At 51.3% G+C, this 16,566-nt stretch overlaps 5 protein-coding genes across 5 annotated transcripts; 2 read left to right on the forward strand and 3 right to left on the reverse strand.

Moving 5' to 3' along the window:
• Positions 1 to 3,269: 3,269 nt before the first annotated feature.
• On the reverse strand, positions 3,270 to 4,968 carry N7496_010604 (ribose phosphate diphosphokinase subunit PRS1; the record flags this gene model as incomplete). The annotated part of the gene is made up of 5 exons (XM_056703517.1): positions 3,270 to 3,300; positions 3,360 to 4,399; positions 4,461 to 4,581; positions 4,636 to 4,645; positions 4,710 to 4,968. The coding sequence occupies 5 exons, from the start codon at positions 4,966 to 4,968 to the stop codon at positions 3,270 to 3,272; spliced, it is 1,461 nt and encodes a 486-aa protein (XP_056552517.1).
• A 257-nt stretch (positions 4,969 to 5,225) lies between these two features.
• N7496_010605 (bifunctional precorrin-2 dehydrogenase/sirohydrochlorin ferrochelatase MET8) lies at positions 5,226 to 6,076 on the forward strand (the record flags this gene model as incomplete). Its single annotated transcript, XM_056703518.1, has 3 exons — positions 5,226 to 5,318; positions 5,391 to 5,872; positions 5,941 to 6,076. The coding sequence occupies 3 exons, from the start codon at positions 5,226 to 5,228 to the stop codon at positions 6,074 to 6,076; spliced, it is 711 nt and encodes a 236-aa protein (XP_056552518.1).
• A 223-nt stretch (positions 6,077 to 6,299) lies between these two features.
• N7496_010606 (Arf family guanine nucleotide exchange factor SEC7) lies at positions 6,300 to 12,396 on the reverse strand (the record flags this gene model as incomplete). Its single annotated transcript, XM_056703519.1, has 3 exons — positions 6,300 to 6,642; positions 6,717 to 8,115; positions 8,172 to 12,396. The coding sequence occupies 3 exons, from the start codon at positions 12,394 to 12,396 to the stop codon at positions 6,300 to 6,302; spliced, it is 5,967 nt and encodes a 1,988-aa protein (XP_056552519.1).
• Positions 12,397 to 12,813: 417 nt separating this feature from the next.
• On the forward strand, positions 12,814 to 14,518 carry N7496_010607 (putative pyruvate dehydrogenase complex, dihydrolipoamide acetyltransferase component; the record flags this gene model as incomplete). The annotated part of the gene is made up of 4 exons (XM_056703520.1): positions 12,814 to 12,923; positions 12,990 to 13,039; positions 13,110 to 13,333; positions 13,448 to 14,518. 4 exons carry the CDS (start codon positions 12,814 to 12,816, stop codon positions 14,516 to 14,518), a joined length of 1,455 nt encoding a protein of 484 aa, XP_056552520.1.
• A 1,163-nt stretch (positions 14,519 to 15,681) lies between these two features.
• Positions 15,682 to 16,195, reverse strand: N7496_010608 (uncharacterized protein; the record flags this gene model as incomplete). The annotated part of the gene is made up of 3 exons (XM_056703521.1): positions 15,682 to 15,744; positions 15,797 to 16,086; positions 16,153 to 16,195. The coding sequence occupies 3 exons, from the start codon at positions 16,193 to 16,195 to the stop codon at positions 15,682 to 15,684; spliced, it is 396 nt and encodes a 131-aa protein (XP_056552521.1).
• Positions 16,196 to 16,566: the final 371 nt, after the last annotated feature.

Here is a 16,566-nt window from a genome sequence, read left to right on the forward strand (position 1 = left end):
CAGATTGGCAATGTGGTGGGGAAAACCAAGGGCAGGGAACTAGGGTATGTAAAAACTAGGGTATCAAGCTACAGAACATTGAGAGAAAAAGGGAGAAAAATCGAAATTGGAAATGAAAATGATCTTTATTTTTATTTTATTTGGCATGCATGGATCGACTCGTGTTGCCAAAATAGCCCTCCATCCCCTCCAAAGTGGATCTATGCGAAAAGGAAAAAAAAGAGAGTTTGTTACGGGGAACATATCCGAGGATAGTAGAGAAAGCAAATTGACATGATGGACAGTAATTAAACCAATGCCAACTAGCCTAGTAACAATAGCCACAGTAGTAACCAGTACGAAGTCAAATCATAGACGCGACTAAACCCAGCTGGGCCTGGAACATGCGAATAGGATCGTCGGAGCAGCCAGTATGAAATGCTAATCCACCGACTAACCCTCAATGTTCTTAGTTGGGACAAAGGTAATTGCTTGCCCCCGTTCTCCACCGGCTCTTCCGTCAGTGTGGTTCCTAGTTCGAGCTACTGCGCGGGATTCTGATTTTGGTCAAGGCCCTCGCGGTGCCGATCATGGCCGATCGCGTTCTTGTGCATCCCAGCGATTTGGCTTGGGTCCGATCATCACTGGTGGAGAGTAGTTTGGGGGATCGATGTTGGCTGAATGAAATTGACTTTTTTGGACTTGGGGGAGGAGGGGGGGGGGGGGGGGGGGTGGGTGAGAAATGATGACAGACAAATAAGACGAATAATAGGGACACCTGTTCTTTTGTCCCAGGTTTAAGGTTGATACATCACAATCCATCTTCACAAAGAGGCTTAGAGACACGGAAAATAGAGGCCTCCAAAACGCTTGGACCACGGCCTAATATTATTGGCCTTCTCCACATGGCATTGTCTCAGGAACTTTTGTGACTGCTTCATTATTCTTGTCAATTCTGGCCTTTTATTAGGTTGATTACTTACAGAGTACTTTGGACATTGTCTTTTTCTTCTCGACGTTTGATTGTTTTGTTTGTCTTTAGTGGCAACACCTACATAGTCTATAAAGTAGATTTACTTTGTTTCTGTTATTTTCTTTTTTCTAGTCCTACTCATGACCCTCGTTTTGATTATCTCCCCAACGCTAGGTTCGCATCATGATTATCATAAAAAAAAGGAAAATAAGAAAAAGATAAAAAAAAGAAAATCATGACAATCAGAATAAAAAGAACAGGTTGACGAATCCTCTCATCCCTGTAACATGATGATCGCCCGGAAGCACACCTCCGGCATTAGTTGAGTTCTGGCCATTGCGCCCAATACAAGTGGGACTATAGGGACTACTGCAATCTTAAATCCAAGTTCGGGACTGATGGAGGCTTCAAATCCGATTTGGTTGACTTGATTTGAATTTGATATGGTCTCTTTTTTTATAGGTGGTCTGGACCGACTGGACAGGACAGGATTGGGGCTTCATACTGTAGTCCTGTAGTCTATCTCATATTTCCCCCCTTCCCCTAATAAGCCAACAAATACATTGTGCAACTCCTGACTATGACTCCTCCATCTTTTTTTTCCTCGGTTACACATGCGAACCCCGTGACCCCCACCTCGTACTTTGCGTCCTCCAAGCGAGACGTCGTACTTAGTTTACGCGCTTTTATTAGACGAGCTGCATGGTCGGGGGCTTACCGTAGCGCTGGAGCTGGAGCTGGGGCTGGAGCCTCACTCGGATGTACATGTGCATCCGAGTATCTTTGTCACTAGACACTAAGTACGGGTGACTTTGGACCTATGTAACCATGTAGCTATGTAGCTAGCTTTGTGGATAGGTTACTTCCGATAGTGGAGAAACAGAGTAAAGACTGTCCGAGAAGGACAAACCCACATCTGCCTACAAACATACGACCGATCAATCCCACCAGTCTGGTCAGCACGTCGAGATGTACGGAGTACGGAGACTCCGTACAATAATGTACAGTACTCAGTTAGCCGAGTCGTAGTGGAACCTGATATGTCGCACAAAGTACGGAGTACGACATCCACGATCGGTAGACCTTGGCAATGCGATCGGTTGAAAAAACAGAAGAAAACCTGACGAGGACAAAGAATTGGCCCCCAAGGTATATTGTTCTTCTCTTCAGCGCGCGCCGTCCCGGCTGGGCGCCTGTCAGGCAAAGCAGAGTTCGATGAAGCAAAAGTGTTATTAACCTTTCAAACTGGGCCAGCCCATCGGACGAACCAGGATGTTTATTCGAGTTTTTCTAGATTCGCCATAAGATCGTAGAAACATCACCGAAATGCTCAAATAGGGAAAGATGGCTCATGACCTGGAACAGGTCGATTGCTTCTCGGCTCCCCGGCTTCATGTGTATACTGAAGTAATTCAGAGCGCCACCAATGCCATCGATGGGCCTGGAAAGGGCGGGATTGTTTTGCTTTTCTCGGCATACGCCAGACCGCTACTCAATTTTCTTCACGGGATTCGGCTTCGTGTTCAATTTTTAGCAATCGGTGCTGTAAATCGGACTGTTGGGGGGAGACGACCCGGGGAGCCGCATCCGTGAGTTTGAACATGTTGGAGGCCTATAGATTCCTATCGATGTGGATAGTTGGTGGAGTCACGATGTCAAGCAAGATGCAAGGCGGGAAAAGTATGGAGTTTGGCCAAAAAAACAAGGTATTTGCCACTGGAGGTCATTATAGACGGGAAAGAGACGGGATTTCATTGATAAATCGACAGTTGAGAATTGTTTGCTAGTCTACAGATGATGATGTCCGAGGGGTTCTCTTGCACCAGTTTCACCGCCAGAAAGGCATCGAGATGATCTCCAAGTGGAAACCGTCCCAAATCAAGAAACTGGAGCCTTCAGTCCTCGTCGGATCTGATCTTTCTTGCCTTTTCTCTTCTTTTCAGAAGAAAAGAAACAGTCTGGATCAGACCCGGTGTTTGCTCTGCCAACGCTCCGTTAAGAACACCTCGTGGGTGACGAGATGCTCCTGCAGTACCCAGAGTGGACTGCATCGCTGGGTGATTTGAAGAAAAAGAAAAAGAAGGATACACATGATCTCATCAAGATGTGAGGATGCATGCGAGGGTTACAGATCGGTCTGGGCAAGGCAGACTTCTTCGAATGGGTTTGTTTTTGATTTGGAGAAAAAAAAAAGAGTAGGTATCATGCCATGGGATCGCAATGCAGAGATCTCGGAGTCTGCAAATCAGTCATCAACGCCGCCCTAGAAAGATGTCAAGTCAAGTTCGTCACAGCCATCCGCCCAAAGGGCCATCATTTAGTCATTAAGGTGGAAAAGGGCCGAGACGCTGTTTGAGAAGTCAGTGATCCGTTGTATACTCGGTATCGCAAGAAGATGGGAAATCACCTTTCACCGTAGTGATGCCGCCGAATGCTCTCAGCCAGAAGAGTCGAGACGTCAATAATGATCAACTTCTTGGACCGTTTGAGCATCGACGGCTCAATCGGGAACGTGTTGGTCACGACAATGTGGTCAATCGAAGGGCAAGCCTCCATTTGATCCAGCGAATCGGATCCGAACAGACCGTGAGTGGCAATGCAGTAGACCTTGGCAGCACCACCACGCTTGACGACCGTCTCGGCGGCGGCAATCCACGATCCGCTCTTGTCAATCATGTCATCTACGAGGAACACTGGACGATCACGGACTTCGCCAACCAGCGTGATGGTCCGCTCATGGTCGTAACCAGCCACGCTGGCCTCGTCATCCGACTCGACAGCGTCAAAGGAGCCACCCAGGGCATGGTCTGGGGGCAATGAGGAGACGCTCGAGATCATAGAGTTGAACATGGTCTCGGGCACGACCTCGGTGTTTTCACCGTGGCCGAAGGTGCTTCCACCAGCTCCGGGAGTGGTACCACCAGAGTGCGAGTCAGACTCCGGGTGATAGTCATCATCGACCAGCTGGCCCTGCACCAGACGGCCGGTGACCACATCCCGAACCCGAACATCGGTGTACTCAATCTCGAGCTCTGAGGGCCGCCGAGCCGCCGGGGGAGTCTCGGGACGCAGCAGTTCTTGGGGTGAATCGATGTTTTCCATCTCTTCGGGGATGGGAGGAGTTGCCAGAGAACGGTGAAGACGCAGCTCAAAGGGCTGGGCCTCCTTTGCAGCTCGAACCTCATCCTCAACGGCATCGAAGAAGACCGTGCTATCAGACATGGTGTTCACGGGAACCTTGGGGCGCCGTCGGTCGGTGGTCACAATACCAAAGTTCAATTTGAGGGTATCGGCCAGCGAGGTGACTCGTTTGGTACCACCGGCGTTCTTGCTCACCACCACAGCGTCCCTCCAACCCGATACATTCATCCGGATCCAGCGAGCAATGAACGGTTCGGCGAAGAGGTTATCGACGGGCTTGCCAAAGAAGCCTTGCATCTGGGATGCCTATTGAAACCCAATCAACATCGGAAAAGGTCAATTTGCAACGTCAAGGGCAGCAACGTACGTGCAGGTCCATGGTAATCACATGGTCCACACCGGCGATGGAGAGCAGGTTGGCGAGCATGCGGGCCGTGATGGCACCACGATGGCTCTTCTTCTTGGATTGACGGGAATAGGGGAAGTATCTCGTCAGGGGTCAGCATCTAGTGTTCAGTATTCAAACAGAGCAGGCAGCATACGGCATGACCGCTAGATGAAAGAAGAAATACGTCAGTCTCATCTCTCTTGAAGCTAGGGGACAGCGATGACATACCAGTAATCGACTTGGCCGAACCACCTTTGCAAGCCGAGATCATAATAAGCAGCTCCATCACACTGTCATTGATCTTGCTGCTGCCACTCTGCACAATGTAGACATCTTGGTTGCGGACCGAGACGCCGATGTTCACGCTGGTCTCGCCATTGGCGAATTTCCCGAGATCTGCCGGTGCAGGCGAGGTACCCAACCGCTCACAGATGGTCTCTGTAAGGGCGGGATGGGAATTCCCCGAGAAGATCTGCACACCCCGCATGGCTGATCTTGGGAAGATGGGAAGAAGTTGAAAAGAAGGAGAAGGAGGAGGAGGAAGAAGGAAAAAGAAAAGAAAAAAAAAGCGGCTAAGAGAAAAAAAAAAGTTCGGAAAGGAAACTGCGGAAGTGGGCGGTGTGGACTGCCGTAGAGTACCCCACGCTCGTCTCTTATCGTAACGGAGATCTCAGGGAAACTAGGAAATCGTGTGTCCCTCTCGATATTCAGTTCGAAGGAGAAGAGAGCCCAGAAAGGCCAAATATGTCAGAGTTTCCCGAGATCCAAGGGGGAGGCTCACTGATTGTTGCTTGGCAGGTCAAGAACAAGCATGTCCTGGTTGTTGGAGGCGGAGAGGTAAGCTTCATGAGCTATCCACAATCAGAATATATATCGGCTTTTCAGTTCAGGATACTAACTGTTCTCTAGGTTGCTGCTGGGCGTATTCTACTCGCACTCAATGCTGATGCCCGCGTAACCGTCGTTTGTCCCGCCTCCGGGCTGAACAAGGAAGTTGCCTATCGCGTCGCCCAGAAACAAGTCACACATGTTGATCGCAACTTTGAGCCAAGTGACTTGGACACGGCTGATATGGTCCTATGCGCCATCGATGACCCGGAGGCTTCGACTCAAGTCTGGAAGCTATGCAAGGAACGACGCATCGCGGCGAACATTGCAGATGTTCCGCCCGAGTGTGACTTTTACTTTGGCAGCATCCACCGTGATGGTCCGCTCCAGATCATGGTTAGTACCAATGGCAATGGTCCAAAGATGGCCAATTTGGTGCGCAAGAGGATCGCCGCAGCTCTACCGAGTAATATGGGTGCAGCTATTCAGAATGTGGGCAAGCTACGGAAGAAACTGCGCGAGGTTGCGCCCAATACGAACGAAGGACCCAAGCGTATGAAGTGGTGAGTTTGAGAGATATCGATCAGTAACTCATATTCAAGGGTCAAAATAAATTGCTAACTTATGTCAGGATGTCTGGGGTCTGTGAATCCTGGAGCTTGGAAGACTTGGTTGGAATGACCGAACAGGATATGGACGGGCTACTCTCCCATTACCAGGCAGGAGACATTCCACCCCTTCTAGAAGTACGGATGAAAAACCTTTAGAGGGAATTTGACACGAATAAAATTTTTACGTCTTATCAGTACACAGTTATGCCATCTCTAGAAATTTGAAAACGAGAATGCTTGGGGGGAAACGGGAGAATAGGGAGGAAGCAGTAGGAAGAAAGAAAATAGAGAAGAAGAAACGCCTGGATCACGCTGTAAATCACAAAGCCAGGCGAGGATATCCCAAAATGAAAACAATAAGGAATACAAAGCCCCACCATCAATGAGTGGCCTGGCTGTCTCGACGCGAACCCTTTTGAGAGACGGAGCTCCGCGGGCTAATCGGAGCATCCAACGGGTTGGACGGAGCAACGCCCAGTCGGACTTCGCCGATCCGACGGAGAAGTGCTTGTAGCGCGACGCGAATCTCCGGATTGAGATCGCGGCTAAGAAGCTCCACACCGAGTGGGTAGAAGGTCTCGATGTGCTTGTCGAACCCGTCCTGGGGGAAGTTGTTATATCCATCAATGACATCCACCACCACGGGGCGCCAGGCCACAATATTGCGGTGCTGGCTCTCTTCGTCGAGGCGGACAAAGCTGCGAATAATATCGGCACAGAGGCTAGAAGAACACAAACTGATTAGCAAAAGACTTCTTTTCAAAGACGGGAAAAACCTTGTGGATGATAAACATACGGAATGAGAGCTGCCTCGGTCTCGGCGCGACTGCTCTGTCTCTCCTCTCGCTCGTCATGATACATTCGGAAAAGTATATGCACGTAGGTCGCAGCACTACCACTCTCTTGCTTCAACAAGTTGGGTGGCTGCTTCATGAACCCCTGACGCCAGAGCTGCATGCGAAGATCCTTGTCCTCGTTGAACTTCTTGGCAAACTGATAACTCTTCTTTAGCAGGCCCATCAACCGCAAGAGCTCGTGGCTGGGGATCTGAGCATAGACGTTGTCGTTGGAGAAGAGCTCGTGCACCGTTTCGATCATGAGCAACTGCAAAACGCAGTTGGTGATGATCCGGTTGAAGAAGCGACGACGAGCCGCAGTGACGGCTGCAGGTTGCTGTTGCGAGTCCGTCGGTGGCCGGTAGTCCTCGAGCTCGGCACGGGCCTCGCTCTGGGCGGGCGGATCGCTTTCATCCTGAAGAGAGGCGGTGCTTTGAGATCCATTCGCTTGGAGCGAATCAGGAAGCTCGGCAGATGTCGCATCGGACTGGGCGACATCACCGTTGGTGGTGGCGATGGCCGGAGTCTCGGTCAATTTCGACATGGATGCCGCCGCCGTGAAAAGCTCATAGGCAGTTGTCTTGCTGAAGAGCTCGACGAAAGCACCGACGATCTGGGTCCAATGTTCCTCTCGGAACTTGGAAACATTCTGCAGGATCAACTGCTGCAGGCAGTTGCTACCAATGCGAGCAATGGTGTCATTCTCTTGGCAGATACACAAGGTCAGCAACTCCAAGAACCGACTCAGCATGTACTCTAATGCCTCGAAATAGTGGGTGAAGAGAGTGATCATGTTGCGCAAAGCTTGGATCATCGTCGTAGACAGCCAGACAGAAAGATCCTCGTGATTAGGAACCTTGGACATTTCGGACTTGGACTGCAGGACCACGAAGATCGGGCAAAGCAGTTGCCGCCAGAGAACGTCCCAGAAATCACGGGGGAAGTCCCCTCCATGTCGGATCAGAGTATCAAAGAGGTAGGTCAATGCGCGAGACCGAACCTCGAGATCATCCCCAGTCATCAACACATCCTGGAAGGCAATGAGAATGGGATACCAGAACTGCTCTTCTTGCGACTGGCGAGTGAGTTGCTTGGCAAGATTGGTTCCTTCTTCTTGGAAGTGTGGAGCAGCGGTGCCGCCGCGGTGGGACAGCGGGCACTCCGGAGTACGCAGCATCTTGGTAACCGTGGACTTGAGCGTCTCGATCGCCTGTAATGACTTCTTTTGGAATTTGGAGTTCTTAGAGAACTCGGTCAAACAAACGATCAGGTCAGCAAATGCACCCTGGGTGATCACAACCCCGAAGCGAGTGTTGTAGATTTGGGTGACATGATCAAAGGCCATATTCACAATTCCCTCTGTCGCAAGTTGTTAGCATTTGAAGAAAGTCAGAACAGAAAAGACGAGTGCTTACCATAAGGCTCCCGAGCGGCAACGGTGAATACGCCAAACATGGTCTTCCACCCAGACCGGATGTTGTCACCACGGGCCTGGATCATTTGAATGAGACAGCGAAGAATCATGTCCTTGACAGCAGCAGTAGTGCTGTTTGCCATGACGTGCTCAAAAGGCTTCAGGAAATCCTTTTGGAACTTGAAACCGGGCAATTCGCCAATCTCCATGAAGCGCATCGACAGTTGTCGCAAAGAATCCAGTGCGAAGAACACGACGGTTGTGTTGGAGTGGCAGCCAACCTGATTGAAGTGCTGGCCTAGAACCTCCCAAATCTTCGACCATTCAATCCTGACACGAGTCATATTGTAGTAACTGATTTCAACCAACTTCTGCAGACTGTACGTGCGAGGAGAGTCACTATGTCCAGAGGACTGGATTTCTTGCCAGCTGACATCGCTCAATGCCCGCACAAAGTCGATGATGGCTTCGTGAGACAGGTTTGCGGTGTTGGTGAAGATTCGATCAACACCGCGAACCATATCGGCAGATCGGCTTTCCATGGCAATCTCTGGGCGGAAGGCCGAGGGTCCACCAACCGACCGTGGCCGAGGTCTCCTGATAGACTGCATGGATTTGCGAGAGGCAGTATCGGAGGATACCGTGGGTGCTCGCGAGACATCAGGCAGAGACCCTTCGTCCACACCATCACTCAACAGCTGCAACCGGTCAAGCTGACTGACGCAGGTCAGAATCTCTCGCCACGAGCCACGCAGACGGTTGCCTTCCGTGTAAGCAACGTCAAGCAGTGCCTTCAACGCTTCCACGTTCTTCGGCATCATCTCGCGAACATTTGCAAGGTTTGTGAATTTTGCCAAGGCAGTCACAAAGGCGACGCGAGGGGTTTCCAGATCAAACTCGCAGCTGATGCGGATCGCCAACTTGAGACCCTCCATGCAAAGTCGGATGGTCTCAAGGTTCTGGGTATCTTGCATGGGGGCTGACAATCCTGACAAGAAAGACATCCATGTAACATTGAACATTGATCCCACGTGTCGAACGGAAGTAGCGGGGATGAAACGAGAAAGCGCGTCACGGACGGCCGTCTTGCGCTGGGCTCGGATGAGTGAGCGGTACAATTGCTCGGTCTTGTTGGCCATTTCCTCGGACGCCTGCGCATACTTCTCGCCTTGGATATCTCGACCGACGGTAGCAAAGACCTGTCCGGCTCGAGTCGCCAGTCCTGTAGGAGCAGAGGTCTGGATGCCCAAATTGGCTGCGTGTTCTCGCTCGGTGTCGAGGACGATCTCGTTATTAGCAATCTCTTCGTAGATAGAAATGAGATACTCGGTTGGTAGATCCTGGTTGTCGTTGATACCGCGGTTGTTCTTGATAAAGTCCTCCTTGGTCATTCTCGGACCCTTCATCTTAGAACTGTGTTGATCGGTGTTGAGCATGATAACCGAGTATGACAAGACATATGCCGTGTCTGCGTTAGCGAAGGCATTGGGGTTTTGAGTTGTGTACCGTTCCGCAAACTTGAGCATGAAACGATCAATCTTTTGCGCTTCACCAGGCAAACGGAAGTGCTGCAGGAAAGACCGAAGAGCATCAACGAAACGTCGTTTGGTGAAATCCATCTGGTCGACGAACTGGTGCATGATAGCGATGTTTTCGGTTTCGCCCTCACCCAGGTACTCGCCAAGCATAGCCTTGTCAAGACGATCACTGCGAAGCAAGAAACTGGCGATATCCTCGGGAGAATCCGAGCGAATGAAGCCTTCCGAAAGCAAAAGCTTAATACCACGCTTCGGCTTGAAATTGAACTGTTGAATGGCGTTCATCATCGCGATCTTGCGCTGTTTGACCTTTTCAATCTCGTTCGGGTCATCTTCAGGCACAGGAGTAGATCGACCAGTACCTGCCTCGCTGATCTCTGGGCGTGGAGAAAAGAGCACATTAGTATCTAGTGATTCACGGGAGTTGTCCATCGACTTGACTGGCCCAAGTGAAGCGGCGGCAGCGGCAGCGGCTTGGTCGTCCAGACGTTGAGAACCCCAGTTGTCCAAAGAACGGAGCATCTCAACGAGGCATTCCACAGCCTGGTGCTTCAGGATATAGTCCGAGGGAATGCTGGGCGCGGCCGGCTGGGGAGGTGGTGTGATATTGGCGGTCGTGAGCGATGGTGGCAGAGTTCCACGCTGGCGCCATTCAGCCCCAGTGCTAGTCATCTTGGTATGGTGATCCTGGAAGTATTGTTGTTGAGAAGCCGTCGTAGAAACTGGCACGCTCGAGTACCGTGATAGCTGTTCGACGATGTTCTGGAAGATGTTCTCCAACGCCGTTCGGTCACAATCATAGTTGAGATAGATCTCCACCAACGCACGAGGATCGCCTCCCAATCGTTCCAAAATCTCCATAAAGTACTGCTTCTGGAAAGAAGGGGCAGCGCGCTTCTCGAGAATAGCTAGGTAGATCTCCTTGAGGAACACCTCCAGCTCTTTCTTCATCATCACGCGCATATCCTTCAGCATCAACCAGAAAATCTCACAACAGACTTTGAAGACATGAGGAACGGAGCTGGAACCATTCCGGCTGAGACTTAAACAAAGGTGGGGCCGCACAGCCTGGAGGAGTGTCATGGCGTCGCTGCTAGATGAGCTGTTGTTCTTGATTGCAGCAAGCGGTGAGGTGAAGGTGGTAATGTGGTTGTTGATGAGATAGTGGATGAGGTGTAGTGAAAGCACCTTCGACCGCATGTTTTGAGACTTGATGTCTTGTTGCTGGTCATGGCCAAGAACCTTGTGGCTCAGCTTACACAACGCGCGGAAGACCAAGAAAGCGTCCTTGACGTAGACTTCATCCACATCATCCTCAGTCGAGCTGTCATCTTCTCTCTCCTCGGGGATGCCCGAGATTGATCGGGCGGCGGTAGACCGAGCCATTTTGGCACGGGTGACTGTCGTGGGCGCATTGTCATTGACAGTGGTCACCTCCTTGGGCGACTCGAAGCTCTGCAGAGTGAGCTTTTCCGAGTTAGGTTCTTTAGTGACTGGCTGGTCTGACTGATCCGTTTGATCCCCTTGGTCGACCGCAGATACAGAAGCGACCTCCGAGATTTGACCTTGGTCACTTGCCGACGCATCTAGACTGGCACCAGTGACTTTCTCAACCTCGCGATTCCGGAGCTCTTTCAGATCCAACCGAACTCGAACTCTGTCAAACACCGTGCTGACCATCTGAGTCAACGAGCCTTGAGCGATTTGCTGGTTCTGACTGGACTTGGAGTAGATGAAGATATTATAGATCTGGCGAACTGCTTTCAGGAGACCAGCTCCATGCACCACGATCTTGTCATTCAGCACGGCAGCCAACAAAGACTTGATGATCTGCTGTTGAATCTCGTTGGGGGTGGCCTCATTCTCAAAACAGTCACAAATTGCGTCAATGGCTCGTTCGATCAGGGGCGGCTTCTCCGGGGTAGCCTCGCTTTCGGATTCGGCGGAGGGGAAGGCAAAGTAGGAGTAGGTGATGAGTTTTCCAATGCAATCGAGGGCAGTCACCTGAAGCGGAATGCTGAGAGTCTTGCTTGCCAGGTGAAGAGGACGGAAAATAAGCTCCGGGTCGATAGGTTGTCCATCCGACTGCTTGACATTCGCCAAGGCTACCTGAACGGCTTCCTCGAGCTCCTTGCTTCGGCGGGCTTCGCGGGAGGCGCCAATGGTGTCGAGGGCAGTCACGATGAAAACCGTCGAGCTGACAACTGTGGATCGATGCGTCGCAAAGGTAGCCGTGGTTGACCGCGAGTCGGAGCGCATTCGAGCATCTGGCGGCGCAATATCCTCGGTAGGCTCGGGTTCGTGAATTTCGGGAGGTGCGACATCAGCCTGCTGTTGCTGTTCAACCTGAGGAACATTGGTGTTCTCCTCCGTCGTATCCTTTGGTGGAACTTCGGGCTTCACTTCGTCCTCGTCATCTTGTTCGTTTGCTGCCTGCTGCGGCCCCTCGGCTTCGTTTTGTTTATTGTCTTCTCCCTTTCCGTCTTGTCGTATCTCTTCCTCTTCATGCTCCTTCACTTCTTGCCATTGTGTCTTCTCGGATAAAAGCGACGGCTTATCAGAGGTCAACATTGGCGGAGCTTCTTGAGCTTCTTCCGTAGCTGTATTCACGGAGGCCTGCTCGGGTTCGGGCACGTCGGCCGCAGGGTGGTTGTGATTCGGCTCTAGGCCGGGATCGACGTCCGCCATGGTCAGAGAGACTCCGGGCGGAGCTATCGGATCAAACCTGAAGCATGCGACGGGAAAACAATAGAGAGGTGGGCAACGTTTGGGCCCTGCGAGGATGCTCGCCGGTATGATTATTGTTTCATATGGGGATGCGTGTCTTCTCCCAATCGGGACTGGCACAGCTGAGTCAGCAAGCTGGCCTTCCCGGAGCGCGGGAGTCCAGCCTGTTGGTCCTCACGTGACTCGGAAGAGGCCGCTCACCGGGAACCTTAGAAGCTCAACAGAAAAGTTCCTGACCTTTAGAGGCCATCTTTCTCCCCCCAACTCCCTCATCCCCGGCTTTTCACCGTCTCCCCGCACCGGAACTTCTTTGTTTCTGTGATATCTGTGTCCAGGGACCTTTTTGTTGTTCATATACTCCGGCAATTCGAGCCCAACATGGTCGCTGCCGCTGTCCGGATGCGCACTCCGAGTGCCATGTTCATGTCTCGAGGCGCCGCCTCTATGCGGCGCCCTCAGGTCTCCTACAAGTTCCAGGAGGTCATCCAGTATGCGCCTCTCTCGACGTTCGTTTTAGTGAAATGGATTGATACTGATGAGCTTTCTTCGCGCAGAAACCAATTGCCCGCCCTGTCCGCTCTTTCCCGCTTCTATGCCTCCAAGTGTATGACATCCAATTGATCCCATCCAACACGCCCAGTCGACTTCCTCTAACAATCGCAATGTTACTACAGCTTTCCCTCCCCACACCATCATCAGCATGCCTGCTTTGTCCCCGACGATGACCGCGGGAAACATTGGCGCATGGCAGAAGAAGGCCGGTGACGGCCTCCAGCCCGGAGATGTTCTTGTCGAGATTGAGACCGATAAGGCGCAGATGGACTTTGAGTTCCAGGAGGAGGGTGTTCTCGCGAAGGTCCTGAAGGACTCCGGTGAGAAGGATGTCCCTGTTGGCTCTGTAAGAATTTTTCCGAAATTCTCCGCGGAGGAGCTTCCATGCTCCTCTCCCCTGACAACCTTGTGTATGAAAAACAAAACACTAACCGCTTTTTTTTTCCGTCCCGCCTTACAGCCCATTGCCGTCCTTGTTGAGGAGGGTGCCGATGTCACTCCCTTCGAGTCCTTCACCCTGGCTGATGCTGGTGGTGACAAGGCCGCCCCGGCCGCTGAGCAGAAGGAGGAGCCCAAGAGCGCTGAGCCTTCGGCCCCGACCCCGGCTCCGGAGCCCGCCGCGCAGGAGCCCGAGACCTCTGGCGACAAGCTCCAGCCCAGCTTGGACCGTGAGCCCTCGATCAGCCCTGCTGCCAAGGCTCTCGCTCTCGAGAAGGGTGTCCCCGTCAAGGCCCTCAAGGGCACTGGCCGTGGTGGTGTCATCACCAAGGAGGATGTTGAGAAGTACCAGCCCACCGGTGGTGCCGCCGCTGCTGGCCCTACCTTCGAGGACATCCCCATCACCTCCATGCGCAAGACCATTGCCAACCGCCTGAAGCAGTCCATGGCTGACAACCCCCACTACTTCGTGTCCACCACCCTGTCCGTGACCAAGCTCCTCAAGCTCCGCCAGGCCCTGAACGCCTCCGCCGAGGGCAAGTACAAGCTCTCTGTCAACGACTTCCTTGTCAAGGCTTGCGCCGTCGCTCTCCTGAAGGTTCCCCAGGTCAACTCCAGCTGGCGCGAGGAGAACGGCCAGGCCGTTATCCGTCAGCACAGCACCGCTGATATCAGCGTTGCCGTTGCTACCCCCTCCGGTCTGATCACCCCCGTTGTCAAGAACGTCCAGGGTCTGGGTCTGTCCAGTATCTCCAACCAGATCAAGGACCTTGGCAAGCGTGCTCGTGAGAACAAGCTCAAGCCCGAGGAGTACCAGGGTGGTACCTTCACCATCTCCAACATGGGCATGAACCCCGCCGTTGAGCGCTTCACTGCCGTCATCAACCCCCCTCAGGCCGGTATCCTGGCTGTCGGCACCACTCGCAAGGTTGCCGTCCCCGTCGAGACCGAGGAGGGCACCGTTACCGAGTGGGATGACCAGATCATCGTCACCGGTTCCTTCGACCACAAGGTCGTTGACGGTGCCGTCGGTGGTGAGTGGATCAAGGAGCTGAAGAAGGTTGTCGAGAACCCGCTCGAGCTTCTGCTGTAAAAGAAAGAAGAGCAGAGAGAAGCCCGGCGAGACAGCGTCTCGTTATCGACCTTTTTCCATACAATGTAATCTGTATTAAAATGGTTTCCCTTTAGACCACCATAGGTCCTTTTTTGTGTTTGGTTTTAGCAACTTCAATCTCATTTTCATATGTCCGCTCTTGGTTAGATCAAATCTTCTGTGGAGGTGTATTGTTCTTGAGATCCGCTTGAAAGATCAGGCGGGTCTTTCAACCGTAGTAACGAGTCTCTCCGTAGCCTAGAAATCAGTCTCAGCTACGTACTCGTTGATTTCGGCATCCATTTATGATTCATTTTCCGTTCTGGTAGAATACCATAGGGACAGACCATGGCCTTCAATACAGGATTGAAGACTATGTAAATTCAGTGAGTGAGATAGTAGCCCGCTCTGGGGCATTTCGGATAAACCACGGCATTTGAACGGATGTATTCCCTAAATAGAATACTGTGTTGCTTGCTGTGCTTTATTTAAACTCCTGTTTATTCAACGGCATTTCGAACCCTCGATACGCCCATTTAGTATACGTATGCTTGCTTTTGCTCCAGACCCGTCTGTCGGGTGTGGATTCCAACCGATCCCGCTCGGGACAATTTGTACCGAAGGGCGAGGACCTGGGCTACGTAGATTTTTAACGTTCAGTATGCAGAGCGATACGCGGTCGCATTTGGGAGGCTAGGCAGGCTATATTAGGTAGGCGGTGTTTCGGGGGTCTCGGAGACTTGTGGTTTTGCCACTGTACTCTCATAATTATATGGTGCATTGCATCCTAACTGGTGCAGTTCCTTACACAGAATCACTCCCCTCACCGAAGGCAGACTGAACTACATATTGACACCTATAATGAGTCAAAGGTGAAAAGAGTTGATAAATTCCAGTTTTCTGGATAGCGCTATCCTTCAAAAAGACATCTTGTCGGTGTTAGGCCGTTCTGTTTGTGTATGAATTGTACTTTTCAATGGGGTCATCCAGCTTGCGTGAAATAGTCTTGGATTAGCGACATAAGGCGAAAAGCCTTTCGGCAACGAATTTTGGGACGTTCGGTACGCTGCTCCAACGCAGGTGCTTGGTTCCTAGGAGTTCAAATTAGAAAGAAATTAATCTGTGAGTGGTGTTTTTTTACATCTTATCATCGACCGGGTAGATTAGGTCTTGGGAAAGACAGTGACTGCTGCATAGACGATTTGAGTTCGGCGCTGGTAGATATCCTGATCGGATAGCATACGTGTCTTCTGTGCGTAAGCTTCTCGTAAACGGTACCAAAGCATCTTCCGTAATGACATCGTACGCATAGTCGATAGCTAGATCTAATCGTTCCGGATCTGGGGGCGAGAGTATCGCATCGACGGGCTCAAGTAGCTGTTCGCGAATATGGTCTGGGAGGTTGATTTGACAGGGAGATTCAGGAAACACGTATGTAGATATCAAACGTTTCCACTGTTGCGCTACCAGCGTAGTATCTCGAATCAAATTGCAACTGTCGACGGATATAGAGTAGAGACCATATGTATTGCGATACGATTTGGCATCGGCAATAAAATTGAGGGTCTCTATACAATGGCCCTGAGTTAGAAACTCTAGTAACTCATTGTATGAATACGGCCCCGACGACTGACTTGATAGGATGTCGTCTAGGGTAGTGCGTGATGAAGGTGGCATATTTGCCGAATGGAACAGTTATGGCCACTAGTGCCGATAATGAAGTTAGGGTCAAAAGGAGTCCTTTGGATCTAGTGACACAGGATATTTGAGGCGCTATAAGTATTCCAGGAATACCACAGGACCCAGCCTCCGTAGCTAACGAGATTAAACTTTGGGAATCTTCTGGTATCCACAAACCGTATATTCTGCCCATCAAAGAGTGGGTCGCCACCGCCACAAAAAACCGATCTGGGCAGTATTTAGCTCCCTCGTCCAAGCTTTAAACTGGTTGGCTTATCTATCTATATCAAGTGGTATTTTCGCCACAGAGAATAATTTATCAACCCGATTTAAGCAGTTCTCATTTCACTTATTTCAGTGCTGTGGTG

This window comes from Penicillium cataractarum (genome assembly GCF_028827025.1).
Source record: "Penicillium cataractarum strain IBT 29864 chromosome Unknown utg000008l, whole genome shotgun sequence".
Lineage (NCBI taxonomy): Eukaryota > Fungi > Ascomycota > Eurotiomycetes > Eurotiales > Aspergillaceae > Penicillium > Penicillium cataractarum.